At 40.8% G+C, this 26,091-nt stretch overlaps 1 protein-coding gene across 2 annotated transcripts in view; it reads right to left on the bottom strand.

Annotated features, from left to right (window-relative positions):
- The window catches only part of LOC139574647 (protocadherin-11 X-linked-like), a 320,987-nt gene extending 297,737 nt beyond the window's left edge, over positions 1-23,250 (bottom strand). The window contains exons 1-2 of one of the 2 annotated variants that reach the window (XM_071399405.1): positions 22,489-23,250; positions 12,325-12,912 (exon numbers count right to left, since the gene is read on the bottom strand). In XM_071399405.1, coding sequence (XP_071255506.1) covers positions 12,325-12,864 — 540 coding nt within the window. In that variant the 5' untranslated portion in view covers positions 12,865-12,912; positions 22,489-23,250. The remainder of the gene's footprint in view (positions 1-12,324; positions 12,913-22,488) is intronic. The other variant, XM_071399406.1, reaches the window with a different exon arrangement.
- Between the last annotated feature and the right edge of the window lie 2,841 nt (positions 23,251-26,091).

The following is a 26,091-nucleotide window of genomic DNA, read 5'->3' as shown; positions in this document are numbered from 1 at the left end:
TAGTAGAAGACGAGTTCTAGTAGAAGACGAGTTCTAGTAGAAGACGAGTTCTAGTAGAAGACGAGTTCTAGTGGAAGACGAGTTCTAGTAGAAGACGAGTTCTAGTAGAAGATGAGTTCTAGTAGAAGACGAGTTCTAGTAGAAGACGAGTTCTAGAAGATGAGTTCTAGAAGAAGATGAGTTCTAGAAGGAGATGAGTTCTAGAAGGAGATGAGTTCCAGTAGAAGATGGGTTCTAGAAGAAGATGAGTTCTAGAAGAAGATGAGTTCTAGAAGATGAGCTCTAGAAGAAGATGAGTTTTAGAACGAGACGAGTTCTAGTACAAGACGAGTTCTAGTAGAAGACGAGTTCTAGTAGAAGATGAGTTCTAGAAGGAGATGAGTTCCAGTAGAAGATGGGTTCTAGAAGAAGATGAGTTCTAGAAGAAGATGAGTTCTAGAAGATGAGCTCTAGAAGAAGATGAGTTCTAGAAGGAGACGAGTTCTAGTAGAAGACGAGTTCTAGTAGAAGACGAGTTCTAGTAGAAGATGAGTTCTAGTAGAAGATGAGTTCTAGAAGAAGATGAGTTCTAGAAGGAGATGAGTTCTAGAAGAAGATGAGTTCTAGTAGAAGATGAGGTCTAAAAGAAGATGAGTTCTAGAAGGAGATGAGTTCTAGAAGAAGATGAGTTCTAGTAGAAGATGAGTTCTAGAAGAAGATGAGTTCTAGTGGAAGATGAGTTCTAGAAGAAGATGAGTTCTAGTGGAAGATGAGTTCTAGAAGAAGACGAGTTCTAGTAGAAGATGAGTTCTAGAAGAAGATGAGTTCTAGAAGGAGATGAGTTCTGTAGAAGATGAGTTCTAGAAGAAGATGAGTTCTAGTGGAAGATGAGTTCTAGAAGAAGATGAGTTCTAGTGGAAGATGAGTTCGAGAAGAAGATGAGTTCTAGAAGAAGATGAGTTCTAGGAGAAGATGAGTTCTAGAAGAAGATGAGTTCTAGAAGAAGATGAGTTCTAGTAGAAGATGAGTTCTAGAAGGAGATGAGTTCTAGAAGAAGATGAGTTCCAGTAGAAGATGAGTTCTAGAAGAAGATGAGTTCTAGTAGAAGACGAGTTCTAGAAGAAGATGAGTTCTAGTAGAAGACGAGTTCTAGAAGGAGACGAGTTCTAGAAGAAGATGAGCTCTAGAAGAAGATGAGTTCTAGTAGAAGATGAGTTCTTGTAGAAGATGAGTTCTAGAAGGAGATGAGTTCTAGAAGAAGATGAGTTCCAGTAGAAGATGAGTTCTAGAAGAAGATGAGTTCTAGTAGAAGATGAGTTCTAGAAGGAGACGAGTTCTAGTAGAAGATGAGTTCTAGAAGGAGACGAGTTCTAGAAGAAGATGAGTTCTAGTAGAAGATGAGTTCTAGAAGGAGACGAGTTCTAGTAGAAGATGAGTTCTAGTAGAAGATGAGTTCTAGAAGAAGATGAGTTCTAGAAGAAGATGAGTTCTAGAAGGAGATGAGTTCTAGAAGGAGATGAGTTCTGTAGAAGATGAGTTCTGTAGAAGATGAGTTCTAGAAGGAGATGAGTTCTAGAAGAAGATGAGTTCCAGTAGAAGATGAGTTCTAGTATAAGATGTATATTCATGGAGTGATTCTTTAAACATGAAGTAGTAATTACTAAGAGCTCCACATTTGTTTAGTGAGTAACGATTTGACCATTGACCAAGCTGACATTAAAATAACTGTACTACGACTTTGATGAAATTCATAGGAGTGATTTTACCTCTGCAATACAGTGAATCATAACATATTGGCCCTTCATACAATATGGTTGTTAAATCTTAGTATAGACTTTAGTATCTGGGACTTTGGCACTGTGCTTCCATCCAGTCAATGTCATAGGTGCTCCTAAAGATGATTTATGAGCCAGACAGATTATTCCCCACCTCTGTCTCATTGTCACACATTTAGAGCATTTCAATCAGTTTCAGAGAGCAATAACTAACTATCTATAATGGCTGTTTATTTTTACTTCAGTGAATTCAAATTAGGCTGTTGGTTTGTGATAACATTTAGGGCAAGCAAACTTACTGTAGAAAAGGTTAAGAATATGAATCACTGGGCCCTAAGGTGCAGTGACAATAACCTTTAAATAAAATACAAAACTGTACAGTTTAAAAAGAAAGCAGATACTTCAGCTTCACCCAGTTTGGACTCCTAAACCATGGTGATGAAGCATTCATCTTGTCACGGGTGTCGTCAGAAGGATGAGACCAAGGTGCAGCGTGGTGAGCATACATACTTTTAATAGTAGATGTCGCCAACAAAACAGTAAACAATACAAAAACAAACAGTGATGCTTAAGGCTATGTGCCATCAAACAAAGTTAACTTCCCACAATGACAGGTGGAAAAAAACTACCTAAGTATGGTTCCCAATCAGAGACAATGATAGACAGCTGTCCCTGATTGAGAACCATACCCAGCAAAAACCTAGAAATAGAAAATAATAGAAAAACAAAACATAGAATGTCCACCCCAAATCACACCCTGACCAAACCAAAAAGAGACATAGAAAGGAACTCTAAGGTCAGGGCATGACATTACCCCCCCCCCAAAGGTGCGGACTCCGGCCACAAAACCTAAACCTATAGGGGAGGGTCTGGGTGGGCATCTATCCGCAGCGGCGGCTCAGGTGCGGGACGCAGACCCTGCTGGCTCACCCCACTTTGGTGGCACCTCTGGTGCAGGGACCCTCGCCGCCAACCCCGGACTGGGGACCCTCGTAGCGGGCCCCGGACTGGGCACCCTCGTTGCGGGCCCCGAACTGTGCACCCTCGTTGCGGGCCCCGGACTGGGCACCCTCGCTGGAGGCTCCGGACTGGAGGCCGTCGCTGGAGGGACTGGAGGCCATCGCTGGAGGCTCCGGACTGGAGAACGTGTCTGGAGGCTCCGAGCTGGAGACCGTCTCTGGAGGCCCCGGGCTGGAGGCCGTCTCTGGAGTGGAGAGACACACAGGAGGCCTGGCTCTGGGAGCAGGCACAGGCTGGGGAGACATACAGGAAGGTTCTTCCTTGGCCGAGGCACAGGATACACTGGGCCATGGAGGCGCACTGGCGGTCTCGAGCGCAGAGCTGGCACAACCCGTTCTGGCTGGATGCCCACGGCAAATGCGGGACGCTGGCACCGAGCACACCGGCCTGTGAATGCTCAACCGAGACACAGTGCGCATCACCCCATAGCACAGGGCCTGACTAGTCACATGCTCGCCACGGTAAGCACGGGGAGTTGGCTCAGGTCTCCAACCTGACATTTTTTGGGGGGCTGTCTCTCGGGCTTCCTTGCCAGCCGTGTTCCCTCATAACGCTGCCGCTCCGCCTTAGCTGCCTCCAGTTCCTCCCTTGGACGGCGATACTCCCCAGCCTGCCTCCAGGGTACCTTACCATCCAGGATCTCCCATGTCCAGGAGTCCTCTCTACCATGCTGCTTGGTCCTTTGGTGGTGGGAAGTTCTGTCACGGGTGTCGTCGGAAGGATGAGACCAAGGTGCAGCGTGGTAAGCGTACATACTTTTAATAGGGGATGTCGCCAACAAAACAGTAAACAATACGAAAACAAACCGTGAAGCTTAAGGCTATGTGCCATCAAACAAAATATAGGGATCATATATCTAGAGATTTTGTTTAACAAGTAATGTTATTTTTTTTTCCCAAAATCTAGGTTTAAATATATTTGCCACCCATATTTTCAATACTTTGTACACCCTCCTCTTGCAAGGATGAATGCACTGAACAATTTTCTATAATAATTTATGAGATTGGAGAACACATTGGGATGGAGACCATTCTTCCACAGACACTTTCCAGATCCTTGATATCCTTCGGTCAGCACTCATGGACTGCCCTCTTCAATTCATAGGGTGACCACATGTCCCGTATTTTGGCCATTTGTCCCATATCCCGCAACCATACAACCATGTCCCACTTTATATCAATAAATTCAAACACCAATATTGTCCGTTTTTCAGTCAGACACTACAACCTGTCTCTTTTGCAATCACGTTGCGCTTTTGACAAGATATATACTACAAGCCAAAAAGTATGTGGACACCTGCACGTCGAACATCTCCTTCCAAAATCATGGGCATTAATATGGAATTGGTCCCCCTTTGCTGCTACAACAGCCTCCACTCTTCTAGGAAGGATTTCCACTAGATGTTGGAGCATTACTGCGGGGACTTGCTTGCATTCAGCCAAAAGAGCATTAGTGAGGACAGGCTCTGATGTTGGGCAATTAGGCTTGGCTAGCAGTCATTGTTCCTATCACAAAGGAGCTCAATGGGGTTGAGATCAGGGCTCGGTGCAGGCCAGTCAAGTTCTTCCACACCAATTTCGACAAACAATTTCTGTATGGACCTCGCTTTGTGCACGGGGGCATTGTCATGCTGAAACAGGAAAGGGCCTTCCCCAAACTGTTGCCACAAAGTTGGAAGCACAGAATCGTCTAAAATGTCATTGTATGCAGGTGCGTTAAGATTCCCCTTCACTGGAACTAAGGGGCCTTGCCCGAACCATGAAAACAGCACCAGACCAGGATTCCTCCTCCACCAAACTTTACAGTTGGCACTATGCATTGGGGTAGGTATGGTTCTCCTGACATCCGCCAAACCCAGATTCGTCTGACGGACTGCCAGATGGTGAAGCGTGATTCATCACTCCAGAGAACGCGTTTCCACTGCTCCAGAGTCCAATGGTGGCAAGCTTAACACCACTCCAGCCGACGCTTGGCATGGTGATCTTAGGTTTGTGTGTGGCTGCTCGGCCATGGTAACCCATTTCATGAAGCTACCAGCGAACAGTTCTTGTGCTGACGTTGCTTCCAGAGGTAGTTTGGAACTCAGTAGTGAGTGTTGTAACCAAGGACAGAACATTTTTACACTCTACGCGCTTCAGCACTCAGCGGTCATGTTCCGCGAGGTTGTGTGGCCTACCACTTTGCAGCTGAGCCATTGTTGCTCCTAGATATTTTCACTTCACATTAACAGCACTTACAGTTGACCGGGGAAGGTCTAGCAGGGCAGAAATTTGCCTAACTGACTTGTTTGAAAGGTGGCATCCAATGACAGTGCCACGTTGAAAATCACTGAGCTCTTCAGTAAGGCCATTCTACTGCCAATGTTTGTCTATGGAGAATGCATGGCTGTGTGCTCAATTTTATACCCCTGTCATAAATGGGTGTGGTTGAACTAGCCGAATCAACTAAGTTGAAGGGGTGTCCACATACTTTTGTAAATAGTGTATGTGTAGAGATCTATAAATTAAACATTTATGTAGATATATAACATCTTGTCAATGATATTAGTCGTCCAATGATATTAGTCGTCCAATGATATTAGTCGTCCAATGATATTAGTCATCCAATGATATTAGTCGTCCAATGATATTAGTTGTCCGATGATATTAGTCATCAGAAGATGTTAGTCGTCCAATGATATTAGTCGTCCGATGATATTAGTCGTCCAATGATGTTAGTCGTCCTATGATATTAGTCGTCCAATGATATTAGTTGTCCGATGATATTAGTCATCAGAAGATGTTAGTCGTCCAATGATATTAGTCATCCAATGATGTTAGTCGTCCTATGATATTAGTCGTCCAATGATGTTAGTCGTCCTATGATATTAGTCGTCCAATGATATTAGTCGTCCTATGATATTAGTCGTCCAATGATATTAGTCGTCCAATGATATTAGTCGTCCAATGATATTAGTCGTCCAATGATATTAGTCGTCCAATGATGTTAGTCATCCAATGATATTAGTCGTCCAATGATGTTAGTCATCCAATGATATTAGTCATCCAATGATATTAGTCGTCCAATGATATTAGTCGTCCAATGATATTAGTCGTCCAATGATATTAGTCGTCCAATGATGTTAGTCGTCCAATGATGTTAGTCGTCCAATGATGTTAGTCGTCCAATGATATTAGTCGTCCAATGATATTAGTCGTCCAATGATATTAGTCGTCCAATGATATTAGTCGTCCAATGATATTAGTCGTCCAATGATGTTAGTCGTCCAATGATATTAGTCATCCAATGATGTTAGTCGTCCAATGATATTAGTTGTCCAATGATATTAGTCGTCCAATGATATTAGTCGTCCATTGATATTAGTCGTCCAATGATATTAGTCGTCTAATGATATTTGTCGTCCAATGATATTAGTCGTCCAATGATATTAGTCGTCCAATGATATTAGTCGTCCAATGATATTAGTCGTCTAATGATATTTGTCGTCCAATGATATTAGTCTTCCAATGATATTAGTCGTCCAATGATATTAGTCGTCCAGTGATATTTGTCGTCCAATCACAACAATCAAACATTCCATCTCAGTAGCAAACAATGATGTAGAGCCGCAGTTGGCTGATATTGGGGGCGGCTGACTGAAATCGCCTCATTGCAGACTCTTTCAATGTTTCAGATTGTCATCTGATGTATCATTGAATCAAGTTGATGACCTGATTAAATCTAGAGGAGACTGGGATTGAATCACGTTGATGACCTGATTAAATCTAGAGGAGACTGGGATTGAATCACGTTGATGACCTGATTAAATCTAGAGGAGACTGGGATTGAATCACGTTGATGACTTGATTAAATCTAGAGGAGACTGGGATTGAATCACGTTGATGACCTGATTAAACCTAGAGGAGACTAGAATGGAATCACGTTGATGACCTGATTAAATCTAGAGGAGACTGGGATTGAATCACGTTGATGACCTGATTAAATCTAGAGGAGACTGGGATTGAATCACGTTGATGACCTGATTAAATCTAGAGGAGACTGGGATTGAATCACGTTGATGACTTGATTAAATCTAGAGGAGACTGGGATTGAATCACGTTGATGACCTGATTAAACCTAGAGGAGACTAGAATGGAATCACGTTGATGACCTGATTAAATCTAGAGGAGACTGGGATTGAATCACGTTGATGACCTGATTAAATCTAGAGGAGACTGGGATTGAATCACGTTGATGACCTGATTAAACCTAGAGGAGACTGGGATTGAATCACGTTGATGACCTGATTAAATCTAGAGGAGACTGGGATTGAATCACGTTGATGACCTGATTAAACCTAGAGGAGACTGGGATTGAATTACGTTGATGACTTGATTAAATCTAGAGGAGACTGGGATTGAATCACGTTGATGACCTGATTAAATCTAGAGGAAACTGGGATTGAATCACGTTGATGACCTGATTAAATCTAGAGGAGACTGGGATTGAATCACGTTGATGACCTGATTAAATCTAGAGGAGACAGGGATTGAAATATGTTGATGACCTGATTAAATCTAGAAGAGACTGGGGTTGAATCACGTTGATGACCTGATTAAATCTAGAGGAGACTGGGATTAAATCACGTTGATGACCTGATTAGACCTAGAGGAGACTGGGATTGAATCACGTTGATGACCTGATTAAACCTAGAGGAGACTGGGATTGAATCACGTTGATGACCTGATTAAATCTAGAGGAGACTGGGATTGAATCACGTTGATGACCTGATTAAATCTAGAGGAGACTGGGATTGAATAGGGTTGATGACCTGATTAAATCTAGAGGAGATTGGGATTGAATCACGTTGATGACCTGATTAAACCTGGAGACTGGGATTCAATCACGTTGATGACCTGATTAAATCTAGAGGAGACTGGGATTGAATCACGTTGATGACCTGATTAAACCTAGAGGAGACTGGGATTGAATTACGTTGATGACTTGATTAAATCTAGAGGAGACTGGGATTGAATCACGTTGATGACCTGATTAAATCTAGAGGAAACTGGGATTGAATCACGTTGATGACCTGATTAAATCTAGAGGAGACTGGGATTGAATCACGTTGATGACCTGATTAAATCTAAAGGAGACAGGGATTGAAATATGTTGATGACCTGATTAAATCTAGAAGAGACTGGGGTTGAATCACGTTGATGACCTGATTAAATCTAGAGGAGACTGGGATTAAATCACGTTGATGACCTGATTAGACCTAGAGGAGACTGGGATTGAATCACGTTGATGACCTGATTAAACCTAGAGGAGACTGGGATTGAATCACGTTGATGACCTGATTAAATCTAGAGGAGACTGGGATTGAATCACGTTGATGACCTGATTAAATCTAGAGGAGACTGGGATTGAATAGGGTTGATGACCTGATTAAATCTAGAGGAGATTGGGATTGAATCACGTTGATGACCTGATTAAACCTGGAGACTGGGATTCAATCACGTTGATGACCTGATTAAACCTGGAGACTGGGATTGAATCACGTTGATGACCTGATTAAACCTGGAGACTGGGATTAAATCACGTTGATGACCTGATTAAACCTAGAGGAGACTGGGATTGAATCACGTTGATGACCTGATTAAACCTAGAGGAGACTGGGATGGTGCTTTGAATATATCAGCCTTTCATAGCTATGCTAATGGTGGTGGATGGGCCGACGGGCTAGGCTATTTATCATTGGCTATAACATCCCTTTTATACAATACTGATGGAAGTCTCCCTTGCCACTGGCCATGATCTGATGCATATCATTTAGACAAAACCAGCACAGAATTGTTTGTTTCCTCTTGTCAACCTCTGGCGGAAGATAATGTGTCAAAATCAGAAACAAATGAAAACTGGAAGCGCTTGACAGTGAGCTGAACACAGGCAGTGAGCTGAACACATGCAGTGAGCTGAACACAGGCAGTTAGCTAGCTGAGCTCTTTGTTTAATTGTCCATTCTGCAGCAAGCAGCATCCAACGAAGAACATTAATCAATTATGAAATGCCAATTTGAGTGTTTTGAAGAGAGAGCTCCAACATGTTGAATCTATATGCAGTATTACGGCATAACTGGCATCTGTAAATGAACATGCAGTATAAATAAACTGTGGCGTTACACATTTTCAACATTTCTCTTTTGTTTTCTATGACAGGCAGAACCTAATTGTTCTACCATCTGCTCATAATAGCCAGGCAAACAAGTGAGATGTGTACATTTTTAAACAAAGATGAGTTGTTGCTCCAAATCCACACAACAAAAAAAAGACTTCCTCTTTCTCTCAACACCGAGTTTATCTGGCTCTCATATAGCAGGATATTGATCTACACAAGGTGATGCCGACAGCGCCCGCCCACAACAAATGCTGTTGAGACACACTGAAAATCCCTCAAAATAGGAAGGATTCGGTTTCCTGCAGTGTGGTGCAAATCTCTTTAAAATTCTTGGAGAAAAATAACATTTGGAGAAGTGTAGAACCCAAAACAACCAAAATCAATACCGATATCCCTTGAGCCTGACCTGCCTCACACGGTCAATGTCTCAAATGGCACCCTATTCCCTATATAGTGCACTACTTTTGACCAGAAACCTATATGGAATAGGGTGCCGTTTGCGACACAGTCAGGGCCTGAGGAGGAACCTGTAAAGAGGTACGCTTTAAGTGATAAAATCTGTTCCTAACGGAAGAGACTCCTGCATCCATGCATGGTATTACTTTCCCCTGACCTTGGACGTGTTCTTAGAACACCTTTGCGTCATTCCAAGACGACGTAGCAGTACCAGCACTGACGCTGCTAATGGTAAACATTCCATTTTAGAATCCCATAATTAAAAGGTTGCTATGGATCATACTGCGACACTCATTATTAAGGTGGCATTACTGGTTTCATAAAGGTGATATAGATGCCTTATTTTAGGCCTATACCACTTTCAAGTAAAGGGTTACTGACCATTATGTGTGATATCAAACAGACTATATGGGATGTTATTGTGTATTAGCCCTCCATATGAAAAGACAGAGTCAACCTGGTTTTGAATTAAGGTGGCTGTCATTTCTCATCTGTCCTTTCTAATATCAGCTAGCCTACAGTATATGTCTGTCAGCTGAGGGGACAGAACTGGCCTACTGTGATGACACACAATGGTAGCAGTTACAGCTTGATGTCAGGGACAAAACAGGAACACTGTGATGACACACAATGGTAGCAGTTACAGCTTGATGTCAGGGACAAAACAGGAACACTGTGATGACACACAATGGTAGCAGTTACAGCTTGATGTCAGGGACAAAACAGGAACACTGTGATGACACACAATGGTAACAGTTACAGCTTGATGTCAGGGACAAAACAGGAACACTGTGATGACACACAATGGTAGCAGTTACAGCTTGATATCAGGGACAAAACAGGAACTCTGTGATGACACACAATGGTAGCAGTTACAGCTTGATGTCAGGGACAAAACAGGAACTCTGTGATGACACACAATGGTAGCAGTTACAGCTTGATGTCAGGGACAAAACAGGAACTCTGTGATGACACACAATGGTAGCAGTTACAGCTTGATGTCAGGGACAAAACAGGAACTCTGTGATGACACACAATGGTAGCAGTTACAGCTTGATGTCAGGGACAAAACAGGAACTCTGTGATGACACACAATGGTAGCAGTTACAGCTTGATATCAGGGACAAAACAGGAACTCTGTGATGACACACAATGGTAGCAGTTACAGCTTGATGTCAGGGACAAAACAGGAACTCTGTGATGACACACAATGGTAGCAGTTACAGCTTGATGTCAGGGACAAAACAGGAACACTGTGGTAGTAAACTATTATTCTGTATGGAGCTCCAAGACAAATCTCTGAGGACCATACAAAGATAGTCCAAGGGGTGGATTAAAGACCAGCAGCTATTCTAGGAATGCTCGCACAAACCCCAAAAGAACTAAACTATGCCCTGTACTGTAAGACTGTATAGTGCACTTCTAAAATTCACTTGAATTAATGTCCTCCTGGGTACTGTACCTCTATGTTGTATTTATGTTTATGGACTGCTTTTCAGAAAACCTCTTTTGAATGAAACGGATGGATAGAAAATACAAAACAGACATATTTCCCCAAGGAAGATAAGATACGGAACTGAATTTAAATAAACGAGAGAGAGAGAAAAAAAGCAAGGATAGGAAATATAAAATAAAATAAAAAATGAGGCAAGGATATGAAACAGCAATAATATACATGAGAGGAGATAACAGTCATGAAAGGGTGATGGGAATGACTGGAGATCATCATCATTGCTATGTGCCAAACATTTGGCTGGTCATTTTCCAGGCATGAACAATTCAGGACGTTTCAGCGGGGGAGGCTTTGGCGCAGAAATAACTCATTCAAAATGCTAATTGGTAATCAAGTCAGACATGAGCAGCAAGGAAACTGTTAATTTTCACACAAAGCAAACTTAATATGAGACAACCTGTGACTTGTCTCATTATCATCTCACATCGAGCTCCCAAAAAACATCATCATGTCACCGAGATGAGACAACCTTTCCAAAGCAACCTTTTCATGTAGATGCTTGTTATAGAAGACTATCTGCTACTGCCTGTACATGTGTTTAGTGCCCCCCCCCCCCCCCCGCATAGCAAATGGTGTGCTATATCTCCTCTCAAAAAATGTAAGAATTAGAATTCACAAGCAGGCCTCAGATAATCTGCTATATTCATCTTCCTCCACGATGTATTGAGAATTGTCTAGACTATGAATGGAGAATGCATGACATTATCCTACTTTCTGGTTTTAGGCCGACTTCATTAAGGCAAATGAGAATATTGCGCTGCGATTGAATAGAACATCAATTAGATGATAAAAATAACGGTGGGTTCTGCATGAGGCACTTATTAGCATAATACAGTTCCTTTTCTAGTCAATAATCTACAATATTCCCAACATTTAACCTTTTTCATAGAAACTGGAGGGATATGCTGCGTCTGCAATTTCCTAGAGGGACTTTTGTTGTTATGGTTTATAGCAAAACTACACCTTGCTTTTCACTTGCTACACATAATGACATAAAGCCTTTTCAAAGAAAGCATAGTGGTTACATGGTGGCCTAAGGCTCTGTTCTGATTTAAGCGTGAAAACGTGGCCCATAAAGTCTAACTACAAAGAACAGCTCTACTAACACACAGCCTTATAGGTTCAACTAAATGCAGGTGAACAGCAGTGATACTGGGAGGGGTGGTACTGTATGTAGCTAGTTAGTACCTAATACATCTACCCTGTCTTTTCTGGAATTTTGAATTCTGGAATATTTAAAATGATTTAAACTAGCGTTAAATGCCACAGTTGACAATCTTCTGGTGTTAACAATTTGTGTAACTGTTTTTCAAACAAATAAGGATGAAAACAAACAATTCTTAAGAATAGAATCTATTGATCTTCATGTCAAGCACACAAGCAGTGACAGTCACTCGATACTGATAGAGAGAAGTGTGAGCTCACCTTGACAAGTTCATAGTGTTGGATCCCATTGATCCCCACATCTGGGTCAAATGCAGAGGGCACGGGGTACCGGGTGTTGATGGCAGTGTTCTCTGGGATGGAAATGTTTATTACGGTGGACTGGAAGAGTGGAGCGTTGTCATTGATGTCCTCAATCAGGAACCGGATCTTAACCAGACGGAAGATCTCGTCAGGCAGAACGGCTACTTCAATCTCATAGAAGCAGCGCTTCTCGTTGAATACTCCCGAGCAGAGCTTCTCTCGGTCGATACGATGAGCCGTGGTGAAGATCTCCCCGGTGTTGGCCTCTACCCTCACCAAAGGCACATCGCCCGTTTTGTAGACGGGCTTGAACTGCAGTGGCGAGGACAGCTTGACGTCAGGGTCAAGGTTCAGGTCCAAGTCCTTCCGTAGGTTCCCGATGCGAACATTCTCGGGCTGCTCCTCCCTCACCGTGTAGTCCTTCTCTTGGGCCCAGGACAGCAAGACCAGGCAGGTGAGTAACACCACCAGCACATGAGCTTGACCTGCTAAGTCCATAATCAGAGAGGGTGGGAGTATTTTTTTCTTAAAGCTGCAACTCTGTCACTGGGGTAGAGAGCGAGAAAGAGGGAGAGAGACAGAGAGAGGGAAAGAGAAAGAGTCATGTCTCTGCAAAAGTTACATGACACACAGGTTACGTCTGAAAAGGGCACCCTATTCGCTGTATAGCGCACTACTTTTTGGCACCCTATTCCCTGTATAGTGCACAACTTTTTGACCAGAGCTCTATGATCAAAAATCGTGCACTATTTAGGGAAGAGGGTTTCATTCCAAACGACCCATGTATTCTGACTGTAATTAGTATGATTCTCCCTTATGGAGAGGGTTGAACTTGACCTATCAACCTAACTAGATCTGAGCCTGCATCCCTCCAATGTCTTTGAGAGCAAATTAACAGACATTTTACACAATTAACCTTTGATGACACCCCGTTGAACACAAAGACACGAACAGGTTATTAGTTGCCGTATTCCATCAATCCGTTACATTGTAGTAATCAACCAATTCATATTTTCATCGCAGGGAGGGTGTCTGTGTGTGTGTGTGTGTGTGTGCGTGAATCAGAGGAGATCATCATTGGCGTAGTCGATACAGAAACTTGTATGAATGTTTTTTGATGAGTTTAGCTAGTGTGAGGCATTACGTTTGGTACATGAGATGACCTTGCGGTGTCATCGAGTTTGAGAGATATGCATTTTGGGAATCAGTCAGATCGTTACGAGCAGGAAACACCGACTAAGATTTGGCCCTGGTCTAAAGTACTATATACAGTATGTGTACTATATATGGTACTATTTAGGACGCTATGGTACTATTTAGGACGCAGACTACATCCATCTTCCAGTGGGGTGGATAGGTGTTACTGCGTGTGCAATAACCTTCATTTTAATGCAGAACCATAGATTAGAAATACATTGCTCATTTTAACAGCAAATTAACTTAAAAGTCTCATTTGTTGAGTATCTGATTTTTTATTTAAATAAATGGAATGTGAACGATTCCGTGAATGCCCCTGCCATAAGAAAACACCATGTTCTGCATAATAATTAATTGACGCATTACGAAAGCCACCATGTCTCACATTAGGATATAATTATATTATCATAGAATATAATCATAAATTGAAATCATTAACATGAGTTAATAGTTTTCTCTAACATGCTCCGTGTATTGTTATTAGATGGAAAAGAAGTGGTCTGTCTGATATCTCTCTCTCTATCATTAAGCCCATGGTAAATGAGTAAATAGGCAATAGTAAAAAGAAAAACCCCCTATGGTTTTCAACACCATCTGACAGTATTCATAAATCAGTGTTTTCTTATTTGATGCCAGTTTACTTGGTAGATCATTCCACAATTCTATCATGGGCTTTGTGTGCTAAAACCTGCCTGGAGGGCAAAGGTCCCTATTGCCAAAACTAAACTAGGCCATCCAAAAAGGGAGCATGGAGATATGATAGCAGTTGCTCTGCTTCTTATAGCAAGAACAACTTTCAGGTTATTTGGATTAGAAGTTACGGTAAAACTATACTTTTTAAATTTAATTTCAGGTCTCTTTTACAAAAGGAAACCTGGACCAACGGAGACTTAAAGGTAGTTTAATTAATGCATTATCATGCAGTTGTGTTGCATTTTAAGATTTGTCATGAGGACCCATCTCTGCTTAGGTATGTAGCGCCCCTCATTGCTGGCTCAGTAAGACACATTTTTTATGTAACTTTAGTATCAAGAAATATTCCAAAATTGTGGAAAGTTTTCTACCACTCCATAAGAGATAGTCATGATCTTAATCATTGTTGACCCATTTCCAGGAGCCCTTGTCTTGCAAAAATACTATTATCATTGGTCAACAAACAGCTATGTTACTATCTATCTGTAAATGGTGTTCTTAATATGAATCAATCTGGATTCAGACCTAAACATAGCACCACTACAGCTACCATGATTGTTGTAAATTATATTACAAATGCCTTAGATGATAGAATGAATTGTACTGCCATGTTTGTAGCCTTGTCAAAAGCATCTGATACTGTAGACCATGTTATTCTGATTAATAAGCTGTCCTCCATAGGGTTGGGTAAATATGTATGTCAACGGTTTCATAATTATCTCAATGACAGAACTCAGGACATCAAGGTAGATAGGGTCAAATAGGAGTTCCTTGAGTTACATAAAGGGGTGCCCCAAGGTTCGATCCTCGGCCCACTACTGTTTACAATCTAAATAAATAACATTGATAATGCTGTAAAAAAAATATATATATATAAATTTGTATGCAGAAGATACAGGGTTGTATTCAATTGCTCCATCGGTGGGCCTAGACTTTTCACATTTGAAGTTTGATTTTTATAGCACTGCAGAGGTCATTGTTGGATCTAAAGCTAGTGCTAAATGTAAACAAAACAACATGAATATTTTTTTTCTAGGTCCCATAACCCAGATTTAAATGCATTTGTAATGATTAATTCGAACAGTACACAAATTGAGCGAGTTCCTTACTAGAAATATATTGGTATCTTCCTTGATGACAAACTGTCATTTAAAAAACATGTCACTGAGCTGGTGAAGAAGTTGAAGTTCAAGGTTGGTTTCTTTTACAGAAACAAAGCACGTCTGACTTTGGTTAATAGGAAGTAAATTGTCCAAGACACTTTTATGTCTATTTTAGATTCAGGGGATATTATCTATATGTGTGCAGCAGCATCTACACTTAAACCACTAGATTATGTTTTCTATTGTGACCTTAGGTTTGTTACTGGTGATGATTCTAGAACTCACCATTGGGCCCTTAGGTTTGTTACTGGTGATGATTCTAGAACTCTCCATTGTGCCCTTAGGTTTATTACTAGTGATGGTTCTAGAACTCACCATTGTTCCCTTAGGTTTATTACTGGTGATGATTCTAGAACTCACCATTGGGCCATTAGGTTTGTTACTGGTGATGGTTCTAGAACTCACCATTGGGCCATTAGGTTTGTTACTGGTGATGGTTCTAGAACTCACCATTGTGCCCTTAGGTGTATTACTAGTGATGATTCTAGAACTCACCATTGTGCCCTTAGGTGTATTACTAGTGATGATTCTAGAACTCACCATTGTTCTCTTAGTTTTATTACTGGTGATGGTTCTAGAACTCACCATTGTGCCCTTAGGTGTATTACTGGTGATGGTTCTAGAACTCACCATTGTGCCCTTAGGTTTATTACTGGTGATGGTTCTAGAACTCACCATTGTGCCCTTAGGTTTATTACTGGTGATGGTTCTAGAACTCACCATTGTTCTCTTAGTTTTATTACTGGTGATGGTTCTAGAACTCACCATTGTGTTTTGTGTCAAAAAGTCGGTTGGGCCTCTTTATATGTAAGGAGAGAGCAGCATTGTCTTGTGTTGATCTACAAAGCACTGATGCAGAAACGTCCTATGTATCTATCAATTTAGACTTACAAATTGCCTAACAGTCTCAGGCTTGAATAACACTGGATGACCCTTCAGTTTCCACAGAGTTGGGTAAAGCTTATTTTAGTTTTTTTGCGCCCTTTATGTGAAACAACTTACACAGTCATGATCGGAGACCTCTATGTTGATAAATGTGTCCGTTTTTCTTAATATGTTTTGTAATGTTGTGTATTGTATGTGTTTGGCGTATTCATGCAGGGCTCATCTGTAAAACAGACCCTAGTCTCAGTATGACTTCAAAATAAAGGTGATATAAAATAGGAGAATTCATGACCCCTTTTTAATGTCAAACCTTGGAAGACATCTTATAATAGATAATACATAACACACAGCTGTAACACACTGGGGTTAAACATGGATGTCTTCAATAACGCTTCGCTTTTCAACCTTATTTTTACATCATTCCAACAACTTACATCCAATCACTAACATATGAATTTGTTATTTACGTCTCGCTGCATTCCAGGCCTATCCATCTGATCTCTGAGCGTTTACCATAAGCCTTATAGGAGATGTAGATTCCCACAACACATTGGTTAGGAGGTAATAAAGAGAGTATCAATCTGCCTTTCATTTCCCCTCCCAGCACCGTTATTTTAATATCCATCACAGAGATTATGCACAGCTGTGTTGAGAAGCGTTCTGAGGAACTGTGCATTTTCTATCTACAGTACATAGCTAGAACACTGTCTTGAGAATGACTCTATGACTACCGTATGAAAACTTTACAATTTGGGATATTTTACATTGAGATGGTTGTGCCATCTAACTGCCATAACAGCATCCCTATAGTAAAACAATTAGTACAATATTTGAAGGATTTAATCAAAGTCATTTGGAATCAGCCAGAAAGGCAAGGTGTTCTATTGTTCTATCCTAGAATCTTATCTGACTGTCTTTCTATCATTGTCATAATGAAGAACTCAGGTGAGACTCATTATAGGGTTAGAATCCTTATAGGGTTAGACTCATTATAAGGTTAGACTCATTATAGGGTTAGACTCATTATAGGGTTAGACTCATTATAAGGTTAGACTCATTATAGGGTTAGACTCATTATAGGGTTAGACTCATTATAGGGTTATGGTTAGACTCATTATAGGGTTAGGGTTAGACTCATTATAGGATTAGACTCATTATAGGGTTATGGTTAGACTCATTATAGTGTTGGACTCATATAGGGTTAGACTCATTATAGGGTTATGGTTAGACTCATTATAGTGTTGGACTCATATAGGGTTAGACTCATTATAAGGTTAGACTCATTATAGGGTTAGACTCATTATAGGGTTAGACTCATTATAGGGTTATGGTTAGACTCATTATAGGGTTAGGGTTAGACTCATTATAGGATTAGACTCATTATAGGGTTATGGTTAGACTCATTATAGTGTTGGACTCATATAGGGTTAGACTCATTATAGGGTTAGGTTTAGACTCATTATAGGGATAGACTCATTATAGGGTTAGGGTTAGACTCATTATAGGGTTAGGGTTAGACTCATTATAGGGTTAGACTCATTATAGGGTTAGACTCATTATAGGGTTAGGGTTAGACTCATTATAGGGTTAGGGTTAGACTCATTATAGGGTTAGACTCATTATAGGGTTAGACTCATTATAGGGTTAGACTCATTATAGGGTTGGGGTTAGACTCATTATAGGGTTAAGGTTAGACTCATTATAGGGTTAGGGTTAGACTCATTATAGGGTTAGACTCATTATAGGGTTGGGGTTAGACTCATTATAGGGTTAGGGTTAGACTCATTATAGGGTTAGACTCATTATAGGGTTAGACTCATTATAGGGTTAGGGTTAGACTCATTATAGGGTTGGGGTTAGACTCATTATAGGGTTAGACTCATTATAGGGTTAGGGTTAGACTCATTATATTATGCTCAGATCTTTCACCAAATTACACCATCTTCAAAACTATACATTGGATCTAACGGGATCAAGCAAAGAGCTACAACTTTTACAGTTTCAAAAAAGAACAGTTTGACAACGAAGAATTGGGAAAATAATGAATGAATGAATAATGAAAAATAAAGTTTAAATGTCAATCAAGCAGAACATCTTTCCATGCTAACATTTCACTAGGCTCCAGAAAGAGCTATTTTGAGCCCTAGGCAAGACAACTCTGCTTCTCTTCTCTCTCTGGAGACAGAGCTGAAATGGGGGAGGCTGGTAGCAGACAGCTCCTGGATTACTTTACATGACAATATGATGGACAGGCCAGTCGGGCAGGGTAGTATTATCAGACTGAGCTGTGGCAGAGGAGAGAGAGGGGGGAAACACCTTCACCTTTCCAAAGAATGTATTTATCTGGCATCTTAAACGGAAGATTGATGGAGTCACTCCAGAAATGGAGTAGCGGCAACAAACTTCTCTATCCCCAAAACTGTGATTTGGGTGTCCATGGATATACATGAAGAGATATTTCTTATAAGCCTTGCAAGCTGGACTTGCAAAGCGACACAATCTTGGTAACCCCAGTCTCTATCTCTCTTGGTTCCATGGATCTTCGACAGACTGGCAGACAGACAGGTTTATTGTCAAGATCTATTCAGTCTCCCTTTAAAAGATCTACAGCCTAGAAGTTTCCTTATCTGGTTGTCACAAGAGGAATAATGGTAGATTTGTCATCACTAAGTAACGATTGTGGTCTTCAGAGCTAAGGCAGAGGAGATTCGTGCTGATAAAAATGAACCATTTAAAAAAAATAGCTAAATCGTATTGTCTTTTTGACATTTTAGCTCAGATAAGACGAATACATTGTCAATATGTCTTAATTCTTCTGTCAAATTTGTTAAAATCTAATTTAGTCCCAATGTACAGTAAATGCATCAATCATATATCAATCCCGAGGTAAAATAAATCAAACATTTCAAAGTTATGAGAATATTCTTTTGCTTTTGTGCAGTTGCATTATTTTCTGGATAGAAATGTCAACACGATGAGATAATAATCAAAATCATTTCTGTTTTTAATATGAGAAAGAAAACGTCAAGATATTCCATAGATACATCACTAAGAATGACCAACACAAAGGTGATAACATCACAAAAAATTGGCATGAAAATCCTTTACATCGTGTCACGTCAGTTCATAGAGTACCTCTAGAGGGCAGTGAAGAGACATGTTAGTTAATTACACGTTGACTACCAGCGCCAATATAAAGATCAGGATCATTTGAACATCTAATGCTAAAGAGTAAAAATTAAATATTTTTGATAACATTTGCTTTATTCAAACTTTTGATTGGATAGTCAAACAACCCTTCAAATCAATTTGTATTTGTCACAAACACAAGTTTGTTTGGTAGCTATGGAGAGCAGTGAATACTATTAGTTCAGTATATTATTGTAATTTTTCTAGGAAAGGGAATAGCAATCATTCTCGAGAAACCATTGGCTTGGTAACCCGTTTTTTAACATCTATGCATTTGGAGAGAAAAAAAAGTAGTTTAGCACAGCAGGATTAAATGAGACGTGTTTGGTGTGTTAGCCAAAGAGTTGATGAAGACTATACTGTTCACAATAAAATACACATAATTGATACCCATGATTGTGTTTGTGTTTGATGGTGGCCATGCCCTATGAGACAGACATTATGTATGTGCAAATTATGTTTATCGTTCTAAATCATTGTGGAAGTTAGGCTACTGAAGAAATATAGACGTGATTTAAATTCAAATACAATTATAGTTAAAGTTGTATTTGTCACATGCACAAGTACAGTGAAATGCTTAACTTGCACGCTCGACTCAACAGCGCAGTAATCAATATCAAAATAGCATAACTAATACAAATGAAACAGATAATAAAGACAAGCACAGTGTCAATACCACATGTACAATGTGCAGGGATACTGGAGTATTTCAGGTATGAATGTAGATATAGGAGGGTATTAGAGAAAGTGACTGGTAGCAGGATTATTAATAATAATAATAATGATAATAATGATAATACAACTAATAATAATAGTCATATAAAAATATATATAATATAATTTTATATCTATGATAATAATATAATATAATATATATGATAATAATAATATAATATATATGATACTAATAATATAATATAATATATATGATAATAATAATATAATATATATGACAATATAATATAATATATATGATAATAATAATATAATAAAATATATATGATAACAATAATATAGTATATTATATATGGCAATAATAATATAGTACATATGATAATAATACTATAATATAATAAATATGATAAAAATAATATGATATATTATATTTGATAATAATAATATAATGTAATATATATGATAATAATACTATAATATATATGAAGATAATACTATAATATATGATAATAATAAAATAATAAAAAATGTCATAATTATATCATATAATAAATACAACAAGAGGAAGAAGGAGGACCATTCACAACCACATTTTGAAGCTGGCAACTGGAGTCTCAGATATTGTTTTGGACACTGTTGATATAGCTTCACCAGCTATAAAACCACGAACCAATATAAAACCAGCTAGTTATGAATTGGTGGACTTGTAAGAGGCAACACCAGTCACAGTCAAAATTGCACGTCCAAGTAGAACACTCAGATGTCATACTTAACTACCATTGAAGAATAGTTTATCATTCAACTAAGCAATGGTTAATTATCACAACTAAGGACAGGACAACTAAGCACACTGGTGTACATTTGAATGAATGCAAAACTAAGAGACTGTAGACGTGTTATGATCAGTAAGGTGTAGATCTAACTAAAGCTTTATCAATCTTTGTTAGCCTACACTGCCTACACCATATAAATGATCAGAAAAGCTTAGAAGACTCAACACGTCTTTCTAAGAGTAAATTCAGACATGTCATCTAAGTCAGAAAATCATTAAGCAATCAATCTTGGATAACATGCTGTGAATAAAATGTGAATAGCCTCCATTTGCTCAAACAAGGAATAGGCCTATGGTTAGTTTATATAATAATACTTATCGTCCACTACAATAACAGTATGACATCGCCTGCTATGTAAAATGTAAAGGCTATATGGTAGTGACTATGTTGCCCCTGTGAATCTCCTCAATAAAAGGAGCATGGATAGCCTAGTGCATGTCCTTTTCGAGCATGGAGCGTGTGGGTACTGTGTGTACTGTACAGCAAATGTGTTCCTCAAGAGCACTAATCAGTCCGTATATATCAAATAATGGACCTACTGACAATGCTTTTGTAAAAGGGGATAATGCCCGTGAAGTTGACAGGGTAAACGCTGCATTCCAGTCGCTGTGTGCATTATCCATAATGCAATTTGACCAGGGAGGTCCGCTTTAATTATGATACTCATTAACCGTCATTAGGGTTAGCAGTGTGGTTAAGATTAGGTGGAAAAATCAGATTTTTTATGACTTTGTGGCTGTGCCAGCTAGTGACCGCTCTGCTAACCCGCTCATTAAACGTGCAGTCAAAAACTCACCTTCCGAAAAGTATGCAGTAGCCTAGTTTACATAGCCTACTTAAACAGGAATTTGAAAAAAGTATACCAATGTTGAGCACGCACAGATTGAATAACTCATGACCGACAATAATTGTTATGCGACAGCAATGGTTGAATAGTCTATTCAATAATACCCTATAGGCTGCTTGAAGAAAATACAGTATAAATGTTTTGAAACGTGTCGTGATCATAACAATAAAGACCTTTACTATAACGAGATGAATGGTTTTTTTTTTGTTGCACGATAGATTTTGTGACTGTCCAAATCCGATGCGTAAAAACAATGACTCAATGGGTGTCTCGTTTTAAAGCTGAATGTGATTATTGTGATTTTATCTATAAGTTGTTTGATAACATTTTATGGTGCCATGCATGCAACCCTGTTATTGAGCGACGCGAATCAACTGCGATGTGGCATCCGGTCCGTAGCCATATAGGCTACAGTTTGCGTAAATTGATGGTCAATTTGGATTCTTATATTTGACCATCATCATAAAATTATTTTCCTTTAAATAGGTTGAATAATTTCCTTTTAAATGTACCTATTATTGCCATATGACATGATACCGTGAAAACTTGTAGGATTGTATTCAGAATGAAATAAGCTAATATTAGAAATGAATTATGTTACCTGTCTTTACTTGACACTAGTGATGATAATAATGTTTACCTTCTATCCCTTGAAACAGAATATGGAAAATCAATCGCAATTCCCGTCACGTAGCGACATCAGTGCTTTAGAAGAAGAAGTGCCATAGAATTACACTGAAGTGGAAAAGTGGAGAAAAAAAAGATCCTCTTCGGTAGCGTGAATCAAACAAAACACACATCAATAGGGTTATCCACTACAGCAAATGATCCATGTCCTAAAAAAGTCTATGGTCCACATGCGGGAGGCAAAAGCATTGATTGCAGAATATTTTTGTAACTCAAAGAGCCTATGTAATTCCTCTTCAGATATCTTGGGTTAACTGTGGTTCAATCGCGGGCGGCAGGAGAGATGCTGATGGTCCAAGTCGCTTGATTTACATGAAATAGCCCTAGCCTGCGTGTGTTTTAAAATGCTCTCTCTTGCAACAAATGGTGCAAATCGCTTGTATGGAAGATCGTTTCATTGAGCATGTGTAACAGCGTTTTAACAAGCGCATAAACTTCCATCCAAGAGCGCACAAAAATGAAACAGTTTGGTACGATTACTGAAAACTTCAGCTCTGTCGGCACTGTTTATTTTTTTTAAAGGTTATTATTCAGCAACAAAAAAATAACACGTAAATGGGCTGTAGCCTGGGTGGTGTTCTGTCCCCCAACGGAGTTTGATGAAAGTGTTCCTTAGTGCGGTATCACTTACAGCGGGGCTGAAATAGACGGTATGCTGTATCTGTGTGCTAAGCTGTGCCTAGTTGTCTCAGTAGTATTGCATGAACCCGGTCCCTTAGTACTGCCCACCTCTCTGCCTCCGACTGACATCACTGTGAGAGGAGGAGCCTACAATACATATTACAGATCCCATCCTCTCCAATCCTCTTAAAGCTGCACTGCAAAGAGGAGCTCCCTGCATTGACTTTTAGCTGGATGTCGAGTCTGGTGTTGACCACTACAAACACCACAAGATGCATCGGCTCTGCTGTAGCCTGGCTCCAATAACTGCCTGAGAAAGAGGGGGGACTGCAATAGCTTAGCCTAACTCCCCCACATTGACTCTGTACCGGTACCCCCTGTACATAGCCCAGCTGTTGTTATTTTACTGCAGCTCTTTAATTATTTTTATGTTTTAATTCTTACTTATTTATTTCTTACCTAAAACTTATTTTTCTTTTAAACTGCATTGTTAGTTAAGGGTTTGTAAGTCTGCATTTCACTGTAAGGTCTACGCCTGTTCTATTCGGTGCGTGTGACAAATACAATTTGATTTGACTTTAGTGATTTGGTAACCGTCTGAGAACGAGTGGACACTGCACTAGCCTAGCCTGGCTCCAATAACTGCCTGAGAACGAGTGTGCACTGCACTAGCCTGGCTACAATAACTGCCTGAGAACGAGTGGGCACTGCACTAGCCTGGCCTGGCTCCAATAACTGCCTGAGAACGAGTGGGCACTGCACTAGCCTGGCTACAATAACTGCCTGAGAACGAGTGGGCACTGCACTAGCCTGGCCTGGCTCCAATAACTGCCTGAGAACGAGTGGGCACTGCACTAGCCTGGCCTGGCAACAATAACTGCCTGAGAACGAGTGGGCACTGCACTAGCCTGGCTACAATAACTGCCTGAGAACGAGTGGGCACTGCACTAGCCTGGCTCCAATAACTGCCTGAGAACGAGGGGGCACTGCACTAGCCTGGCTACAATAACTGCCTGAGAACGAGGGGGCACTGCACTAGCCTAGCCTGGCTCCAATAACTGCCTGATAACGAGTGGGCACTGCACTAGCCTAGCCTGGCTCCAATAACTGCCTGAGAACGAGTGGGCACTGCACTAGCCTGGCTCCAATAACTGCCTGAGAACGAGGGGGCACTGCACTAGCCTGGCTACAATAACTGCCTGAGAACGAGTGGGCACTGCACTAGCCTAGCCTGGCTCCAATAACTGCCTGAGAACGAGTGGGCACTGCACTAGCCTGGCTACAATAACTGCCTGAGAACGAGTGGGCACTGCACTAGCCTGGCTACAATAACTGCCTGAGAACGAGTGGGCACTGCACTAGCCTGGCTACAATAACTGCCTGAGAACGAGGGGGCACTGCACTAGCCTGGCTACAATAACTGCCTGAGAACGAGTGGACACTGCACTAGCCTAGCCTGGCTACAATAACCACCTGATAAAGAGGGGGCACTGCACTAGCCTAGCTTGGCTCCAATAACCACCTGATAAAGAGGGGGCACTGCACTAACCTAGCCTGGCTCCAATAACTGCCTGAGAATGAGGGGCACTGCACTAGCCTAGCCTGGCTCCAATAACTGCCTGAGAACGAGTGGGCACTGCACTAGCCTAGCCTGGCTCCAATAACTGCCTGAGAACGAGTGGGCACTGCACTAGCCTAGCCTGGCTCCAATAACTGCCTGAGAATGAGGGGCACTGCACTAACCTAGCCTAGCTCCAATAACTGCCTGAGAACGAGGGGGCACTGCACTAGCCTGGCTACAATAACTGCCTGAGAATGAGTGGGCACTGCACTAGCCTAGCCTGGCTCCAATAACTGCCTGAGAACGAGAGGACACTGCACTAACCTAGCCTGGCTCCAATAACTGCCTGAGAACGAGAGGACACTGCACTAACGTAGCCTGGCTCCAATAACTGCCTGAGAACGATTGGGCACTGCACTAACCTAGCCTGGCTCCAGTAACCACCTGATAAAGAGGGGGCACTGCACTAGCCTAGCCTGGCTCCAATAACTGCCTGAGAATGAGGGGCACTGCCCTAACCTAGCCTAGCTCCAATAACTGCCTGAGAACGAGGGGGCACTGCACTAGCCTGGCTCCAATAACTGCCTGAGAACGATTGGGCACTGCACTAACCTAGCCTGGCTCCAGTAACCACCTGATAAAGAGGGGGCACTGCACTAGCCTAGCCTGGCTCCAATTCCCTATGGGAAACACTAGGCATAAAGTTCCTCTTAAAGTTGCTCATACTCTATACCTCAGTTATAACAATGTAACAACATTATAGTAATATGCAGTTTCGTGGTAATGTCTCTGCTTTGCAAATGTGTTTTTTTTATGCTATGAAACAGTAAGTACAGTCCCTAATCATCTTGGGTGATTACTCACCTTGGACTGGACGAAGAGTTTTTCTTTAATGAGTCGGACGGGAAGGATATACTCCAAACACCCGAACAGGCCCTCATCCCCGTCATTCGCTGGAGAAGGAAAAATAGATTTGTCAAAAAGAGATCAGGGGGTGCCTTGTGAGGATCATACGATGAATGGCTAATCTGCCTTTTCCCTCCGTACTGCTAGCTAATGTTCAATCGCTGGAAAATAAATGGGACGAAATGAAAGCACGTATATCCTACCAACGAGATATTTAAAAAAAGGTAATATCTTATGTTTCACAGAGTGTTGGCTGAACAACATACATACTGAATAACATACAGCTGGCTGGATAGAACAGCAGCTTCTGGTAAGACACGGGGCGGGGGCCTATGCATATTTGTAAACAACAGCTGGTGCAAGATATCTAAGGAAGTCTCAAGGTTTTGTTCACCTGAGGTAGAGTATCTCATGATAAACTGTAGACCACACTATCTACCTAGAGAGTTTTCATATGTATTTTTCGCA

The sequence above is a fragment of the Salvelinus alpinus genome, chromosome 4, assembly GCF_045679555.1.
Source record: "Salvelinus alpinus chromosome 4, SLU_Salpinus.1, whole genome shotgun sequence".
Lineage (NCBI taxonomy): Eukaryota > Metazoa > Chordata > Actinopteri > Salmoniformes > Salmonidae > Salvelinus > Salvelinus alpinus.
Note: the sequence above shows the minus strand (reverse complement) of the source record. Positions and strands in the feature narration are given on the sequence as shown.